Below are 17,081 nucleotides of genomic sequence, written 5' to 3'. Positions count from 1 at the left end.
ATAACATCAATTTCCTCCATCTGACAAAATTAATTTAATTGCTACAAAACGAAATAAATCAAGTTTTCTTCTTTTTGGTACCAAGTATCAACTTCCCCTGAACAATCTGAAATAACTAAAGATGGTTGTGGGCCAGGTCGGGATCTGGGTCATGCTCATGGGTGTAATTGGGCCTGTCCGACGCCAAGCGACCCAAGCCCACTCTATATTGTGTCGGGTCGAGCACATGTGTGTATCCGGGCCCATCCAACGCCAAGCAACCCAAGCCCACTCTGTATTGTGTCGGGTCGAGGCGAAAAGTACAAAACATGGTCTAGGCCCACGGATTGGGCCGTTGTGTCTAAGCATAATTTTACTAAATTTGACGTATTTTGTCGTATCAAGTCGAGTCGTGCCTTTCCCAAAAGAAATATGCTGCCCAAGTCCATACCCTTGGGCCCTGTCCACAACTTTGTGCTCGTGCTGGGCCGGACATTTTTCATACCGGCCCAGTCCACAACCATCTTCAGACCCAACCTTCCTTGTATCATTCCAGAATGTTGAGAGGAATTCATCATACTATCTCCCATTCATATTATTCATTCTCAATTTCTCATTAACAACATTAATCTTTATTACTTGTGATGACGAATCAACTCGATTTAGTAATCTCCAATCACTCCAAAGAGCTTTGAAGATGCTGAATTAAACTTTTACTAAGACGAGACTAACCTCGTGATCGATTCTTGAAATAATTACAAGAATGAATCAAAATGCTCAGTTCACATTAATTTACGTTGTAATTAGCCAACAATTATCGTATAACATAAACGTATATACCTCATTATCAGTAATCCTGAAAATGAAATTGCTATTTTTGAGTAAAAACAAAAACTTAAGTGCGAGTTCCTTCAACTGAAAACTGTAATTCAAAATCTCAGTCTCAACCTTTGTTCACATCAACTTGAGAACCCAATTCAAACAAATCTTAATGAAAACACCACACATAAATACAATGTTGTTAATTTTGTATTTATGTGTGGAATTTAATATTCACCAAGTCATATATTCACACCTTAACCTAAGACCAAAGCTTTGACAAACTAAAAATCAATGAAAAAACAATCTCAAACTTTCAAGTTTCAAATATCATTATAATGACATGAACAAAGAAAACACAATTTGGTTAGTAATGTAAGAAACTAAGAATCGAACCTTGGTATGGTTAAATACTCACTTTGTTTAATTTGCTCGCTAGTTGTATCTTCTTACACTGATTAGGAGTAAAGTTGTGTACATCTGAACCTTCCTTGAACTAGCCAATTCATATTGGAATTCGTAATGAATTGTTGTTATAGTTGTTTTTGTATATGAACTTTACTTTCAACGAGCTGAGGTTCAAACAACATATGTGAATTAACCTGCATGTGTATGTTGAGGGGAATGAAGCCTGGTCCGAAACCATTCATATAAATAAGAAATGATATATGAACGATTTCGTGCCAAACAACATTCCCCTCAACCATGATTCACAATGAGGAAGAGATTCACAATGAGAAAGAGAGTTTGAGTTTGAGTGTGAGAGAGAAATGGAATGAGGATGAGAATAAGGTCTTTTAATTTATTCCCATGCATTGTAAATTTGTAATCGAATTATGAAGTTGTAAAGGGAAAGGGGACCCCTCTATATATATGTAAGAATAGGTTCTCTCTTAATTTTACTTGTGACACATAAAAACATATGAAGTATTTAAGTCCACTTTCTACACCACCTCAAAAAAAGCCTTGTTCACACACATTGCTATTTGGGTTCTTTTAGATACCTTAGATTATTTTATTGTTTTGTTTTTTGCACAAATGAGCTATAAGGGAGACGCAATTAAAAATGTGGCAGGGGAATTCAAATTTGTGACCTATTATACCAGACACTCAATTTTAACCATTAGCCTAATATTTCACTAGTTAGATATCTTATAGATAAATCAGTTGAACTTTTCTGCATGAGTTTTTTTTTTTTCACAAATGAGCCACAAGAAAAATTTATAAAAGGCTACAATTGATCAAGTGACATGGAGGATGACCCAAAAAAAGAAAAATTAGAAGGTTAACAAAAGTGTTTTAGACAAAGAGGAATAGTTTGGATGAACTATATGAGATTCTATCAAGAGGAATGAGGTCAACTTTGTTGCTATTTTCAATTCAATTATGTTTTGACTAGATTTCTATCTTTTTAAGGGAAGGGAATATGTATTAGGTAGGATTTAGAAACCTTTTGCTTGATGACCAAATCTTATATACATATGTTTCACACCTTTTTACTTCTTAATCCATTTAAAGTCAAAGTATTCTTCTTTAGAAATAATTGTTAGGCAAAAGCTTGTATAGACAAATTTCGTCACCCTAATTCACATAAAACTCAACTTCGAAAAAGAGCGATTAATTAAGTTTATTATATACAATACACATGTTATGTACACGACCTACTTTAACGAGTACGTAATGACCATGATACGAGAAAGGAGGGGGTTTTGTTTCGATCATCACCTCTATTAATTGCCCTCTTTAGGCTACAATTGATGTTGTTGTCTTTGATTCCTTCCTTTTTTTGTTCAAACTTTTATGTTATAGGCCTTACAAAATAAAAAGGGGTTTTGAAAGGGTTAAGCTTGGAACTCAAGCTTGGCATCAAAATTATCACTATCCTATTTTTGAAGGTTCTTCATCTCCACCTCTTTCTTTACTCTAGTGGGAAGCAAAGGATATATTCTTGTTATGAAGAATCAAATTAATTATTTATTAGTATTATATTGTAAACCTGTAAATGATGTAGGCAAAGACAATCATAACGACTATAATATAATAAGTGAAAAGTGAAAACATTAATAAAACTAATCAACACGTAATTTTGACATGCATTCATAAATTGATTTCATTTTAGGAAACGTATCAAAAGCTTATTTGCATCATTACCCTTGTTTTATTAATTGTCAAATTCCAAAGCTTAAAAAATGAAAGGAAAAGTCAACCCTTCATAATTGACTTTAATTTTTGTTGTGCTTGTTTCAAGGAATTTATTCAATTCAAAATCCACTAATCTAGGTTCCAATGACATGAAGAATTTTGTTCGAAACAGACAAATGGATTGAGTTTTCCATGCAAATAAGTAATAATAAAAAAATAAAAAAATAAAAAATAAAAATAAAACTACTACTTGACCCTTGTTGAGGTGAAACTGACCTAACTTATTAAGTTCACCATCACTTAAAATATGGTTACTTAAACCAATGATGTCTTGGCCTAGTGGTTAAGACTGAGGGCCTGTGTACAATAGGTCTCAGGTTCGAATCCCCCACCCCATTTGTAATTTATATTGCCCTTGTGGCTCATTGGAATCAAAAAAAAAAAAATATGGTTACTTAACTTAATCATAATCACAATCTAATACGGAGTATTTTATGATGTAAAAATGTTGTTACTTTTAGTAATGGTTTATAATTGGATTACAAGACGATCTACTACAAGTGGTTTATTAGGTTTTTGAGTATTGTTATGTCATATCCTTAGCTTAAGAAAATAAGACAAAATAATTAATAGGATTATACATTTATACTTTACAATATAAGTATGTACGGAGTACACACTACATAGTATTAGAGAAGTATATAGCTAGATCAACAAGCATAGTATTAGAGAAGTATATAGCTAGATCAACAAGTCTTGTACTCGATGAACGTTTCATATACAACATATTTAGTCATCTTAAATCACATAAAAGTCACCCCTTTATAAAACCGACTCAATTTTACACGCGTAAAATGGTAAAATTTAGAAACCTAATTTCCACTGTCATCATTCTATTTCATCCATAATTACCCAAAACCATTATTTGAACACTTTGATAACCATGAGTTTCATGCTTTGATGGGAAACTTCAACTTTGAAGCCCATACATGCATGTAGATTGTAGCACAAGGAATAATCAATTAATAGTTTCCTTTTACTAAGATTAGTAGAACATTTTGCTTTAGGTGTAGAGGTCATTTTGAACCAATCTGGTTTGGATTTGGACTCGACTTTTCAAATTTTGGATTATTCAGATTGAAGACAGTCTGATGGATTTTTGTTTGTTAGACCATATATTAGTTAAATAAAAATATAGGTTCTGTTCTGTTCGACTTATTTTGACTTATTTCAGACAAAATAAGTTCAGTTAAGTTCAAATTTTTTTTTTTTTTTTGGGTGTTAGCACCCGATTCACCCCTTAGGGCTAATCCGGATTTGGGGCGAGTTCTGGGTGGTTAGGTTCCAGTCCCCTTCCAATTGTTGTTGCGGGGGATCGAACACGGGTCCTCCCTACTAAGTTCAGCCCCAATCACCACTGAACAACAGACAATTAATTAAGTTCTGATAATATAAGTTAATACAAGTTTTTTTCAGATATTTTCACACACAAATAAGTTTATTTCAGACAAAATAAGTTCAGATAAATTCAGATCATATAAGTTCAGTCAAAATAAGTCGAATAAAACGGAGCGGTAATCGATAAAGATAAAATCCAATTGGTACGAGATCCTATGAGTTATGATCATAATATTTGATCAGACCCCACGACAGAAGACCTACCCTTGAATCAAATGGTTAAAAAATGAAGGTAAATTAATTTTATCTATGCCATTGTTATAGAAAAAAAGGTTAAACAATAAATAAGGCCCTAATATGGACTAATAAAAAAGCAGGCCCAAAAATTCTATTGGACCCAATATTACAAGTTTTATTTGGTTTTACAAGTTCAATATTACGACATTGAAGTTAGATCTAAATTCCAAAAACTGTCGGTTTGGATGATTTTGGGAATTGTCCAAACTCCAAAAGTCCAAAGTGGTCCAATACTCCAATTCACACCTTTGTCTGTAATTTCTGATGATCAATATTTATACATCATGCAGAGTTTGTGAATGCTATGCTAAAGATAGCAGTGGGCTGGGCTGGGCCGACCCAGCCTGATGCCCAGCCCGTGAAAAAAGCTCGGTATGCTACAGGCAACGAAGTCGCGGGCCGTGAGTTGCAATTTTTTTAAAAAAAGCACGGCATGGCCCGACATGACAAAACACGCTAGATTTAGCAAAATAAGACTTGGATACGACGGCCCAGCCCTGACCCATGGGCTCAGGCCGAAACCCGACCAAGTCTAATTTCTCGAAAAATGAGCTTCATATCCATATCTGAAATGGTAGCTATACAAATAGCATGAGGAGATGATAAAACTTTCCAAGATAAGCAACTTCAATGAACATTACAATGATATTTGCCCAAATATAGATTCGGTTCACTCACAAAGAACTGATCTCAGCTCGTATTATGACTAGGAATGTTATACAAGAATTACTGAACTCTAATGCAACTATAGAAAACCATTGCAAGAAAAACAAAGAAAGACAGAATTATGAATATTACCTAATTATCATCTATATAGGAGCTGCACAAGTAGTTCTAAAATGACCCGTTTGATTACAACGGCTACAGTGCACAACCCGCTTCACTACTAGGGCCCCACGATCTTCAGCCCGAACCCGCTTTTTCCTCGGACGTGGTGGTGGCCGGAGCGATTTAGGCGGGTTCAAGACAATAGCAGCAAGATTACCGGTATTAGTATTACCCTCGTTCCACAGTGTCTTATCAGGAATAGGGTGAATGGTCTGAGAATAGGCCTTTCTATAAGTAGCAACTGTGAAACAACTCTCAGTAAACCGGTGAACATTCTGCCTACAAGAAAGTAGAGCCGCCACAGCGTGCGCACACGGCAACCCGTATGCCTGCCACCCGTGACAGAGACAACAACGGTTTCTGATATCAACGATGTTTGTCCCCTCGTGGGAGATAACTTCGAATTCAGCTTCATTGGCCCGTAAAACTTGGTAAGATCGGGCCTGTTCTATAGCTTCTGCAACCTGTCTTTCTGCATTCGGTACCAGTGTACTTGTCCATTGCATACTCAACTCACGCCGTTCGTTGAACCACGTCATTAACTGCCTTCTTATGTTCTCCATCATCTGAACCATTGGAAGAGTAGAAGCTTCTAGAATCCACGGGCTGACCGATTCGGCCATAGAAGCCGTCAAATGGCCGAACCTCGTTCCTTCGAAATAGGAAGTCGCCCATAACCGGGGTGGAAGCCGTCTTATCCAATACGCCGCATCTGATGATATCTCTTCGATTTCTAGAACTTTGGTCTCGTACCCGATTACCGTAAGGGCCCGAGCGGCTTCCCAAAATAGATTCACGAGCATCGTGTTGTTGAACTCTTTACGGAAGCTCTCGCTAAGATGCCGCATACAAAACCCGTGAAACGCCGTCGGGAAATTCGCTTCAACCCCGTCGACTATACCCTTTTGCCTATCGGACAAAATGGTGAGCCTCGGCATATTCTCGGTGTTCATCTCGAGAAGACTATGTAACTCAGAAAGAAACCACATCCAATTATCATCACTTTCTTCATCAATCACACCAAAAGCTAAAGGGAAAAGAGCTCCATCACCATCATAACCAGCAGCAAGAAGCAAGTTCCCTAAATATTTGCTCTTTAAAGTAATCCTATCAAGTCCAAGAAGAGGGCGGCATCCATTGAGAAACCCGTAAATTGATGCTTGAAATGAAACAAACAACCTATGAAAACAGTTATCTTCTGGATTTGCATAAACTGCTGCAATACTTCCTGGATTTGTTCTCTCAATCTGCTCAACATATTGAGGAAGAAGTTTATATCCTTCCTCGAATGATCCACGAAGAGTAGCCATGATTCTTTCTTTCCCTCTCCAAGCTTGCTTGTATGATAAAGCAATCCCATGAACACGGTGAATCTCTTCTAATATCTCCTTCGGTTTGCAATTCGGGTTTTCCATAAGTTGTTGCTCAACCGAATGAGCAACCCATTCAACCGTGGCTTGTTGATGACCAAGATGAGTTAAACCTTGACATGTATGGTTATTGTTTAGGGTTCGGATTGAGAATGTAGGAACACCGGGAAGTTTAGCAGCATGGATCCTCCACGGGCATCCCTCGTTGACACATTTGGCAGTGAACCGGGTTTTATCAGATTTGACGGTTTGTATTTCAAAGTGAAGGGCGATTGCTGAGTTTCTTAGTGCCCTACGACAGCTCTGCACATCGGGAAATTCTTGACCCACATGTAGTTCATGGTCAGGTACGGGAACAAGACAACGGGACTGCACAATAGGTGGACCCGGATAAATCAATTCAGGCACATCAACTTCAAACTCTGAATTAGAAACACCATCTGTTAATTCCATGTTTCCATCAAAATCATGAGAATCAGATACATCTAACTTGTGATGATTCTCGTCTGTAACACCCAATTGATGATCATGATCATGATCAGGGTCCTCAAAATTCTGTTTATCTACCACCTGTTCAGTAGAACCTGAACCTACATTTGATTCAGCTTCGTTTTCATGACTATATCCATCCCCTTGATCATCATAATCTCGAGTAACTAGTTGCAACGGACTCATATTCTCTTCATCAATCTGGCTAATAGTCAAATGGTGGTGGGTTTGATCATGTGATAAGCCCAAATCATGCCCGTTGTGGTCATGTTGTTGAACACCTAATCCAAGGTCATTCTCTTCGAGAGGTAAAGGACTCGCGAGCCCCAAATCGTGATTTTGATTTGGAATAAATTGGCGATTATTGAAGAATCCACGTTCTTGTTTCACATGTGGAAAATTATGACTTGATTCAATAATCAAATCGCGGTCCTCCATTAACCCGTATCACGCAATGACAATTGACAATGACAATGACTCACAGCAGGCAGAAAATTGCTCCTCCTTATCACTCTCCCAGGTGAACTTTCATGAAAAACAAGCTAACCTTCTTCAATGGGCAACTACCTTAGACTTTACCAAACAACTGTCAAGCAAATTCAGATATTCAGCTTCAGCAACAAGATTCCAGCAAATAACACTGAAAAAAACCCAATTACAGTCCAATTACAAACACTAATTCTAGGAGAACCAAATACTCAGTTAAAACATTATAACCTATGATCTAAATGAGGTAATGGTAAAAAATAATCACAATTCCAGAAACCCCAAATGCGCAATTAAACATCAATTGGTGAGCTCCAAAATCAGGAAATTAACACACACATAAAAAAACCTAGGAAAAAACAAAAAATCAATTGAGGGGGTAATGAGGAAATTACCAGAAAAGGTGAATTCCAAAATCAGAAATTGGAGAATCACCAAATTCGTGATCTGGGTATGTTGCAGATTGTAGAAAGATTCGATTTTTATAAAAACCCACCTCAGAAAACACCTGCAAAATCGAGAAACAAACAGAATGAGACATTGATCCAACAAAAAATCACAGATCTAAGAAATAAAATTGAAAACTGGGTAAGAAAATAAAGTTAGAAGAGGGTATGGAATTGGTTTTTTGGCGGGCACAAAAAAGATTGGTAAGAAGGGGAAAAGAAAGAACCTTATAGAAGGGTATTGGATGGGAAGAGATAAATTTGCAGGGGCAAAAGGGCAGCTAAGATTTGAGCAACATTCTTGGCGTTTCAAAGAGGGATTTTTTTAGGGCAATTGATTTTGAAGAGGGTATTTTTGGGTACACCCACCTACTTCGTTTATTCTTGATTTGTGCTTTTCCTTTATTGCCCTCGCCTATTATTTATGAGATTCAGATATTTTTTAAGATCGGTCTAATCAATCAAATGTCTTCATCATACATAATCCATCCTAATCACAAATTCTTAATTAATTATATCCCGTGTACAATAAATATTAATATTAAGGTGGATATACTTTTACCTTAATATACTTAAAATTACTCTGGTTAATTAAAAGTTATTTATTTTTTAATGATAAACTTTTATTTTAAATAAAAATTATCCCTTTAAAATCACTCATAATGTATAAGATAGTAATTTAATCATTTTATCCCGATGTACAGTAAAATTGTGCCAACTTATTGTGTCCCAATTTGTTTTTGTTTAACTAGTTAATCCTTGGCATGGCGAAAAAGAATCCATTATATCGTTTTTATAAGAATTTGCCTAGAGGAAATTTTCGTTTTTCCCCTTCATTTTTCAAACAATGATTATGACTAATAGTATGTCAGCTAAGTAAGAAATAAATGACACGACATGTGATCTGATAATTAGTTTACTGTTAACAGTGTTTTACAAGAATTTTATGAAAATGAAGTGTCTACCGTATTATTTGAAAATCGATTTGTGGTTGTGTTTTTGTTTTGACATAGGCTTAATATTGCAGAAAATAAACAGTCGTTACACAATTACATACCACAAACTAAAACTACGATAAGGCTTGAGACCATTACACAAACAAAAATAACAAAACCCACACGATTACATAACGAAAGGACAATGTACTCCTCTTGTTTGGTCCGCGATTGTTGGATATGTCTTTCGTACACCATCTACGCGATGACATTTTACCAAGGCAATTTGTGGCTAAGTTTCCTTTATAGAAGATGGCACTGATGTTGGGCCAATTACCACTATGGGTCTCCTTGAAGTACTTGTAGAGAAGCACGGAAATGAGAATAAGAGAAACAAGGTTACGGGGTAGGTTAATAGACGTTGTGTATGGCACACAAGCGTCTAACACAAGACTTGTTTGGCATGCTATGAAACCCCATAAAATGAGGAGCAGCGATCAGATAACTGTTTTGAAAACGCTAAGTACACCTCTCAACGTTAACCTAAAATGAGGGATAACAAAAGTTACCTTTCGCGGCCAACGAACAACACAAACCCGAGGACGCCAAACTTTCCCATTAACCGTTACTCCATCCCTAACCAAACACCTAAGACACCTGCTCCCTAGTCCACACTCAAACCCAACGGAGATACACTCCAATGTTACAACATCAGCTTCGGTGGTGGAGAGCGTAAACTGAACATACTTTAATCCTCCCCACCCCACCACAACAATCCCCAATTTTTGAACTACCTCTATGGGGTAAGACCACCTCCAAAATGAACATACCCTTAAGATAAATCCAATTAAATAAAAAAAAAACTAATTGGACACCACAATTAACAATCTCATACGAACAACTAACAAAGTCAAGAAGAAACCAACACATCACTACCCAGAACAAAGAAAGAAATAACTGGAAACATATTAAAAGCTAACCAAAAGATCAGCACAAGACAAAGCAGGAGGTACAAGCACACACTTAATTGACAAATCAAACCCAAAACCTGAAGCCATAAGAACCTTTACCTTTACCGTCAAGGTCGGGGTGGGTCAACACGGAATGCCTTTACCATCCAGATCGAGGTGGTCCGACTCAAAACAAGAACCTTTACCTTTACCGTCAAGGTCGGGGTGGGTCAACACGGAATGCCTTTACCATCCAGATCGAGGTGGTCCGACTCAAAACAAGATGGCGGCAATTAAAAGGGCACGGGAATAACAAGCCCAACTCAAAGAGCCTATTGAGTACATTATAACATATTAACATTGTTAAAAAAAATATGCTTGGGCAAATAAGATACATATACGATACACTCCAAAATACATTGCCATAATTTATACACCAATATGCCAATCACCAATGTGGCAAAGACCCCTAATTTTAGGAATACTGTAGTAATTCATTCAAGCAACATAATTTACAATTTCTTTTGCAAATAGTTACAAAAATTTCAGTAACTCCGCTAAAATGCTCCCTCTGCTATCATCTCTATCAAGGAACCAATTTCACGGTAATCCATTAGATCACGAACAATGAACCAAAATTCAACCGGCCTCTCCTCGACTACAAAAGATGGAGAGAAGAAGGGTGAAGAATGGGGGCAATGCCAACCAACAACCAAAATGGTATGTACTAGAGAATAATAACTATGGTTCAGAAGAGAAGACATTAGTAGTAATCAACTTTGCTAATTCAAGTTTACTTGTTAATTCGGGAATTATCGTTTCTAATGGCACGCAATTCAATGCACTATCTATTTCGTTTACTACGTTCCTTGAGAGCAAAGTAAATTCCTGAACCTCTGTAATTTTATCAAGAAGATCCCTCCAAAACTTGTCATCTTCATTTAGGTCACCGGCTTTGATGAGTTCCATTGCTTTTGTGAAGGTTGCAACGTTCCTGCCGGCCCCACAGCCCATAGCCGTGGCAGCGCCAACTGCGTTAGCTATAGCTAATGTGTGGATCATCGGCATTTTGTGCACGAAACCAAATGCCACCGCAGCTACAAAACTATCCCCACACCCAACAGTGTCAATGATCGTCACCTGCAACATTCAGGGGCAGTAATTTAGTTTTATACCTAAAGTATTTAAGGGTAGCATAGTAAAACTATATGCAAGCACTAAAATGTTCACAACACAAGGGTTGATATGTTTTAGCCCAATTTTGCATCATTCAGGGGTAGTAATTTAGTTTCATATCTAAAGTATTTGAAGGCTAGCAAAGTAAAACTATATGCAAGCACTAAAAATGTCCACAACACAGGGGTTGATATCATTTAGCCCAATTTTGCATCATAAATGGGAAAAAGGTACAGTACAAAATAGGCGGCAGCAACCCAAAATGTAGGAAACCTAAACATCTAGAAATCTGCTAAACAATATTCGTATAAGTCTTGTAAGTTCATTCAATGACGTTTTTGCTTTGAATTAACGTTTTTGCTTTGAATTAAAAAAAAATGACGTTTTTGCTACTAGGTGACGATGGAAGCTTCAAGAAACGATTTTTTTTTTGAAAGGTCATTAGTCGAAAAAAGAGGTACCTAGATATCTTAGGGGTCGTTTGGTTCACAGAGGGCAAACGGAATGAACTCAACAAACGGAAAGAGGAGGAATGGAATCAATTCCCTTTGATATAAAGTTTTGTTTGGGTAGCATTTGTTCATTTTCACATCTCTTTCATCTTCTCTCCCCTCTACTCAGTCATGGCATCCACAGTAACCCGCTCTCTCTTCTCCCTCCGCCCAACCAGCCACCCACAAACCACCTTCAAACGCCTCCTCTCCACCCTACCCATCACAACAACTACCAGCATTACCACCACAAACAGCAGCAACATTAGCGAGCAATCGCCGCTCGTTACCAGAAAAGGGAAGCTATTAAAGGCAGTCAGGGGGGGGGGGGGGTGCAGCTACTCCAAATGCTACTATTAGCGGCCTGCTTCCTCAATGGCAACACCCTCCTTCTAGGCTTGACTCCATTGAAATTCCACCAGTGACCATTACCAACCCTAACTCCTCGCCCCTCCGTCCAAGTCGTCTCTTCCACCTCCCAATCTCTTGTTTTCTCACAGTTTCATGGTCAAATTTGTTGTTTTAATGTTCAAATTCGACCATGGAAACTCCAGATCATTTAAAACCATTACTAATGACGGAGGCGTGATTTCAAGTGATTGTGGGGTGGTTTGGGTTGTTTTAGGTGGCTGTGGGGGCGGTTTCGAATGGTTGTGGGTGGTTGTGGAGGTGTTTCAGATGGTTGTTGTTGTCGTTGAAGATCTAGGGTGGTTGTGGAGGTGTGTCAGATTGTTGTGGATGTGTTTCGAATGGTTGTTGTTGTTGAAGACCCCGTCATTGTTGTTGAAGATCGAGGGTTAGAGGAGAGAGAGAAGGGGTGGAGAAATGAAGAGGGGAAAGAGAATGGAAAAGTTTGGGGGGGTGGGGAATCACTGTAGAACGTAGAGGGATTCGGGGTGAACTAAAAAATGAAATAGGGTAAAGGGAATGATAAAATAGGCCTAACAAACAACAACGGGAATGATATAATGATATCAGCCCATTCTCTTTCCCTTTGATGAATACCCCAAACTAAACTCCCCCTTAACACAATTTATTTGGGATCCCTCACTACTAAGCTATGTTGGACAGATGCACATGTAATGGAGTACAAAAATGTAAAAGAAGAGGCAAACTAAATTGGTGGAAGGAACTTCTACATCTGAATATCAATATATGGCACAGTTTTTTGAGACGAGAATTTTCCTGGAGCTCAAGATGAATTGTGGGAAATTGCAGCCAAAGACTTGCTCTAGATTTCACTTTCATTTGACCTCGCTTAATGAAAATAAATGTTTAGCACATAAAAAGAGCAGAAGGTGAAGACAATTTTCTACTCCCTTAAGGCTCCTCCTTTTTTAAGCCAACTATTTTAAGGGACCTCAAGGTCTAGGTGGAAAATTGATGATCCTACCAATGGTAAATTCTAGGGTAATCAGGATGTAAACAACCTTCTATAAAACCTCAAGTTTCAAATGTTACCTTATACGATGGGGCATAAGATGTTCCAGACAAAGTGATGAGTATTGAACCCTTCGATCCCATTTTGATGATGACCCATTTGGTCCTTGATCCCCTTTTGAGCAACTCTTGCCCAGCTAATACCGGATTCCCAATGCCAGTCAATGACTCAGCCTAAAAAGTCATTTGCGTACACACATCAAAAACAGGCAGACATTATAAAATACAGCAGCATCATGGTGTAAAGCATATATAGAAAGCAAACAAATCCATGGAAAAAGCCTTCAACAAGTCCACTCATGTCATAAACAAGCAAATAAAGATATGAATTTTAGCACAGAAACCACTGCATTCAGAATGAGGGAAAATAATAATAATAAAAATAATAATAATGCATAACTTAGATTATAGGCAAGTTATGAGTTAAACCTCATCAGAAGTTAGAAGAAGAACATCGCTCATCTTCAAAAGCTCATTAAGTGCCATTTGTTCTTCAGGAGTTCCGGTAGATAGAGATTTTCCCTTTGGTCCAGGATCAAAGAAAACAGAAGTTCCAACTTCTATAGCATACTTCAAAGAAGACACTATAAAACCAGGGGAGAGCTCATCAAATCCATACCCATTAACCACCAAAATCTTTGACTGTTTGATAGCCAATCTTACATCCCTTGACAGGTCATTTATCCAACTAAAAGCAGGCTCGTCACTGAAATCTGCTCGGCTGGTAGCGAAAACACATACATTTAACAAGAATAGTCAAAGACAAAAAAACAAATAAAAATATCACCTAGTATCTTTTCATTTTCCTTAATTTTTAACACAACAGATAATTTACTTTCTAGTATGTGGAATAAATTGTAATGAACTTTAACCAGAACAACACTTAAGTTACACAAACCTGCAAAATCCATGCCTATGCAAAGGATCCACCAGAACCCAGCAAAGGAGGGTTTGATATGCTTCTGTTTCACTCCTAACTGCTTGGAGATCATCAACCATTTCCACAAAACTGACTCCCTCATCTTGTAGCACATCTTGAAGAAAACTGCCGTAGATTTCATTACCCACATGACCAATTGCAAGGCATCGCAGTCCCAGTCTGGCTGCTGCAATAGCTGTATTACAGTGACCACCAGCTTCCCAATATTGCTACGGGAAACCATATGATCACCGACGGAAGAATGCACATTCAGAAAAACAACTACAAAGAAATATGTGAAATAATTAGGCATTCAGCAAAATAATCATAATAAGACAAGGAAGTTTACACAATCCTCTGAATTCACATTTATGTCATCTTCTCAACTCCTGGCATCTTTGAAAACTCAACCTCCATGGAAGTAAAGGTTGAAACTAGCAAGGTTAAATACATAGGACTGAAGAAGAAAGGAAGGCCCTAATTTTCTAATAATAGGTTTTTCTAATAATCTAACGCGGCTCACAATTTCTCTACAATACATGAACATGTTTTCCGGATACTACTATAACTATTCTATTAAGCAAAGTAGCAAAACCTTCTATCTTCATAATGGGGAAACCTACCTCAGTCCAAAAATGGGGAAAACCTACCTCAGTCCAAAAATGGGGAAACCTACCTCAGTCAAAAATTGAGAAACCTACCTCAGTCAAAAATTGAGAAGTTTGAATGCTGTTAACCCTCAGTGAAAACCCCTGTCCCAATACAAAAACTTGTCTATGACAACAATTTATACATCAGTTATCAATCCATTACAATAGAGAATCAAGACAACAAGTAGAAATACAACACTTAAACGCACCAATCATGTGTGTTATTCTGGGTGTTAGATCATAACCAACTACAATGAGCACCATGATCAGGCCATTGCATGAAATCAAAGAAGCTCAACTTAGCCTTTAATTTTTCATTTCTTCTCTTATCCTCAAAGTTCTTTCCTTTTTGGGTAAAAAAAACCCCCTCAATCCAGCAACCAATCTTTGATTTTCATACTATCAGCCTATCACTACAAACTCACAGTTAGAAGCAGCTCATTAGCTCAATAATTAGACAAACATTTAAGGATAAAAGAAGTCTCCCCCCCCCCTTATTTTTCATCCTTTTTTTTTTTTGGAATAATTGGCATCACTAAGCTACACAAATATTTGTTATCCAAACATTAATTGCTATAATTATCCATATAAATACACTCAAAAAAAAAAAAAAACCTAACTAATCAAAGGAGAAAAATTAAGAAAAATATTCATAAATCACAAGATTTAAGCTTATTATTAACTTAACATTAAAAAATTAAACGAGAAAATGTCAGCAAAAAACCTTATCAGGAGGAGAAGAAGACAGGGAGTCCATGTAATCTTTCCTCTCAGGCAAAGGCTTCGGGGGAAGCTGAGGAACATTCAAAACAATATCGACGCAAAGGTTTCCAAGCGTCGCAATATCGACATCTTTAACACCTACGTTTCTCAACTTGTCATTAGTACTGGAAGAATTGAGCGAATTGGGGAGATTATTTAGGACTGAAACTTCGATCCCTTTGCAATTAACTATCGAATTTCTGAGGGTTTTAGACGAATTTGATGGAAATGAAGGAATGGTGGAATTAGGGTTTGTGGGAGGGAGGAGAGAGATTGAGGGGAAGAAGACATTGGAAGAAATTAGGGATTTGGGAGATAAGATATGGTGATGCATTCAGACTTCTGCAGATTTGGGGAAGAAATTCAACAATGGAGAAGAAGATGAAGCAAATTGGAAGTTTTGAAATTTGTTAAGGGTGGTACTAAATGCATGGAGTTGCAAACTTGACCAAATTGTGTGGAAAATTTGTAGTGAAAATGCTCTTTTTGGGTTGGCTTTTTATTCGATACGAGTATTATTCTCACAAACACGATTTTAATGATTTGTTTTTTTGGCTAATTGCTATGAATTTTTTATTTTTTTTTTGGGTTTTATTACCTTTTCCTATCTTCTTGGCCTCTGGCTAGACTATAGGAGTCTAAAGGCTAGAGGTGACCCGAGTCGAGTTGAGTCGTGCCGGATCGGGTTGGGTTGAGTTTTAAAACTTTATGCTCAAATTCTCAAGTTTGTTGTGGATTTTCGGGCCAACATGATTTTTTTTTGACAGATTAGGGTTTTAGGGTTGCCCAAACCCTCAAATTTTTGGGTTGGGCTGAATCGCTCTAACGGGTCGGGCCATTGTTGACTATCTCTACTATATTCTAGTTGGAGTGTTCAAAAGTCGGATTAGGTTGGACATTGATATAAAAAGACTTATGCCCAAATCTGCAAATTAAGGGTCAATTTTTCGAGCTTTTCTGACCAAACCAACACATTTTCACGCTAAGACATTGTTGATTGGCTCTACTTTATAGCCAAGTGTATGGAAGTCAAAAGTCTTTGGTGTATGAGGTACTTGATTATACGTATACTAAGCTTTGGTTACAACATACCGTAGAGTAAATTACAAGCTTTGGTAACCAACATAAGTTGGTGGGGAACTCGCCTTATCAACTGCGAAATGCGTAGAAATGACTCAATCGAAGACCTTAGTAGCTGGGCGGTTAACCTGTTGATAGGTGCTGGTTCAGTAGGGTCATTTCTTCTTACCTAATAAAAAAATTATAAGCTTTGATTATACAACTATGGAGAAGAGCATGCCACCACCATCCCTCATTATTTGAACTGAAACCTACGAGACATGTTTGTCATCAATCATACCGTTGACAACACCAACCAGCAAATGCAGCCACCCTTTAAGAGAACGGAAGTGACTGAGAAAGACCGGCAAACTGAAATCGTTATTTAATTTGTTAAACTATATACCAGCTATCTCGATTCCATATTTTCTCAACACTTGGCTAA

The 17,081-nt window shown here is 37.5% G+C and overlaps 2 protein-coding genes across 3 annotated transcripts; both read right to left on the bottom strand.

Annotated features, from left to right (window-relative positions):
- Positions 1–5,235: 5,235 nt before the first annotated feature.
- Positions 5,236–8,651, bottom strand: LOC110784031 (uncharacterized). 2 transcript variants are annotated; one of them, XM_021988435.2, is made up of 3 exons: positions 8,482–8,651; positions 8,204–8,316; positions 5,236–7,908 (listed from the first exon to the last, which is right to left on the bottom strand). In XM_021988435.2, exon 3 carries the CDS (start codon positions 7,758–7,760, stop codon positions 5,445–5,447), a length of 2,316 nt encoding a protein of 771 aa, XP_021844127.1. In that variant the 5' UTR covers positions 7,761–7,908; positions 8,204–8,316; positions 8,482–8,651; the 3' UTR covers positions 5,236–5,444. The 2 variants fall into 2 exon arrangements, with proteins under 2 accessions (XP_021844127.1, XP_021844135.1); XM_021988443.2 differs by having other exon boundaries at positions 5,236–7,962; positions 8,482–8,632.
- A 1,823-nt stretch (positions 8,652–10,474) lies between these two features.
- LOC110784046 (fructokinase-1) lies at positions 10,475–16,081 on the bottom strand. The gene is made up of 5 exons (XM_021988450.2): positions 15,540–16,081; positions 14,145–14,395; positions 13,676–13,967; positions 13,268–13,420; positions 10,475–11,279 (listed from the first exon to the last, which is right to left on the bottom strand). The coding sequence occupies exons 1-5, from the start codon at positions 15,909–15,911 to the stop codon at positions 10,881–10,883; spliced, it is 1,467 nt and encodes a 488-aa protein (XP_021844142.1). The 5' UTR covers positions 15,912–16,081; the 3' UTR covers positions 10,475–10,880.
- Positions 16,082–17,081: the final 1,000 nt, after the last annotated feature.

The sequence above is a fragment of the Spinacia oleracea genome, chromosome 5 (genome assembly GCF_020520425.1).
Source record: "Spinacia oleracea cultivar Varoflay chromosome 5, BTI_SOV_V1, whole genome shotgun sequence".
Lineage (NCBI taxonomy): Eukaryota > Viridiplantae > Streptophyta > Magnoliopsida > Caryophyllales > Amaranthaceae > Spinacia > Spinacia oleracea.
Note: the sequence above shows the minus strand (reverse complement) of the source record. Positions and strands in the feature narration are given on the sequence as shown.

Coding starts and splice junctions, on each gene's coding strand:
- LOC110784046 (XM_021988450.2), bottom strand. CDS start 15,911: ATGCATCACCATATCTTATCTCCCAAATCCCTAATTTCTTCCAATGTC. Junction 14,396..15,539: donor CTTCTTCTCCTCCTGATAAG/GTTTTTTGCTGA, acceptor GGTTTCCCGTAG/CAATATTGGGAAGCTGGTGG. Junction 13,968..14,144: donor CATAGGCATGGATTTTGCAG/GTTTGTGTAACT, acceptor TTTCGCTACCAG/CCGAGCAGATTTCAGTGACG.
- LOC110784031 (XM_021988435.2), bottom strand. CDS start 7,760: ATGGAGGACCGCGATTTGATTATTGAATCAAGTCATAATTTTCCACAT.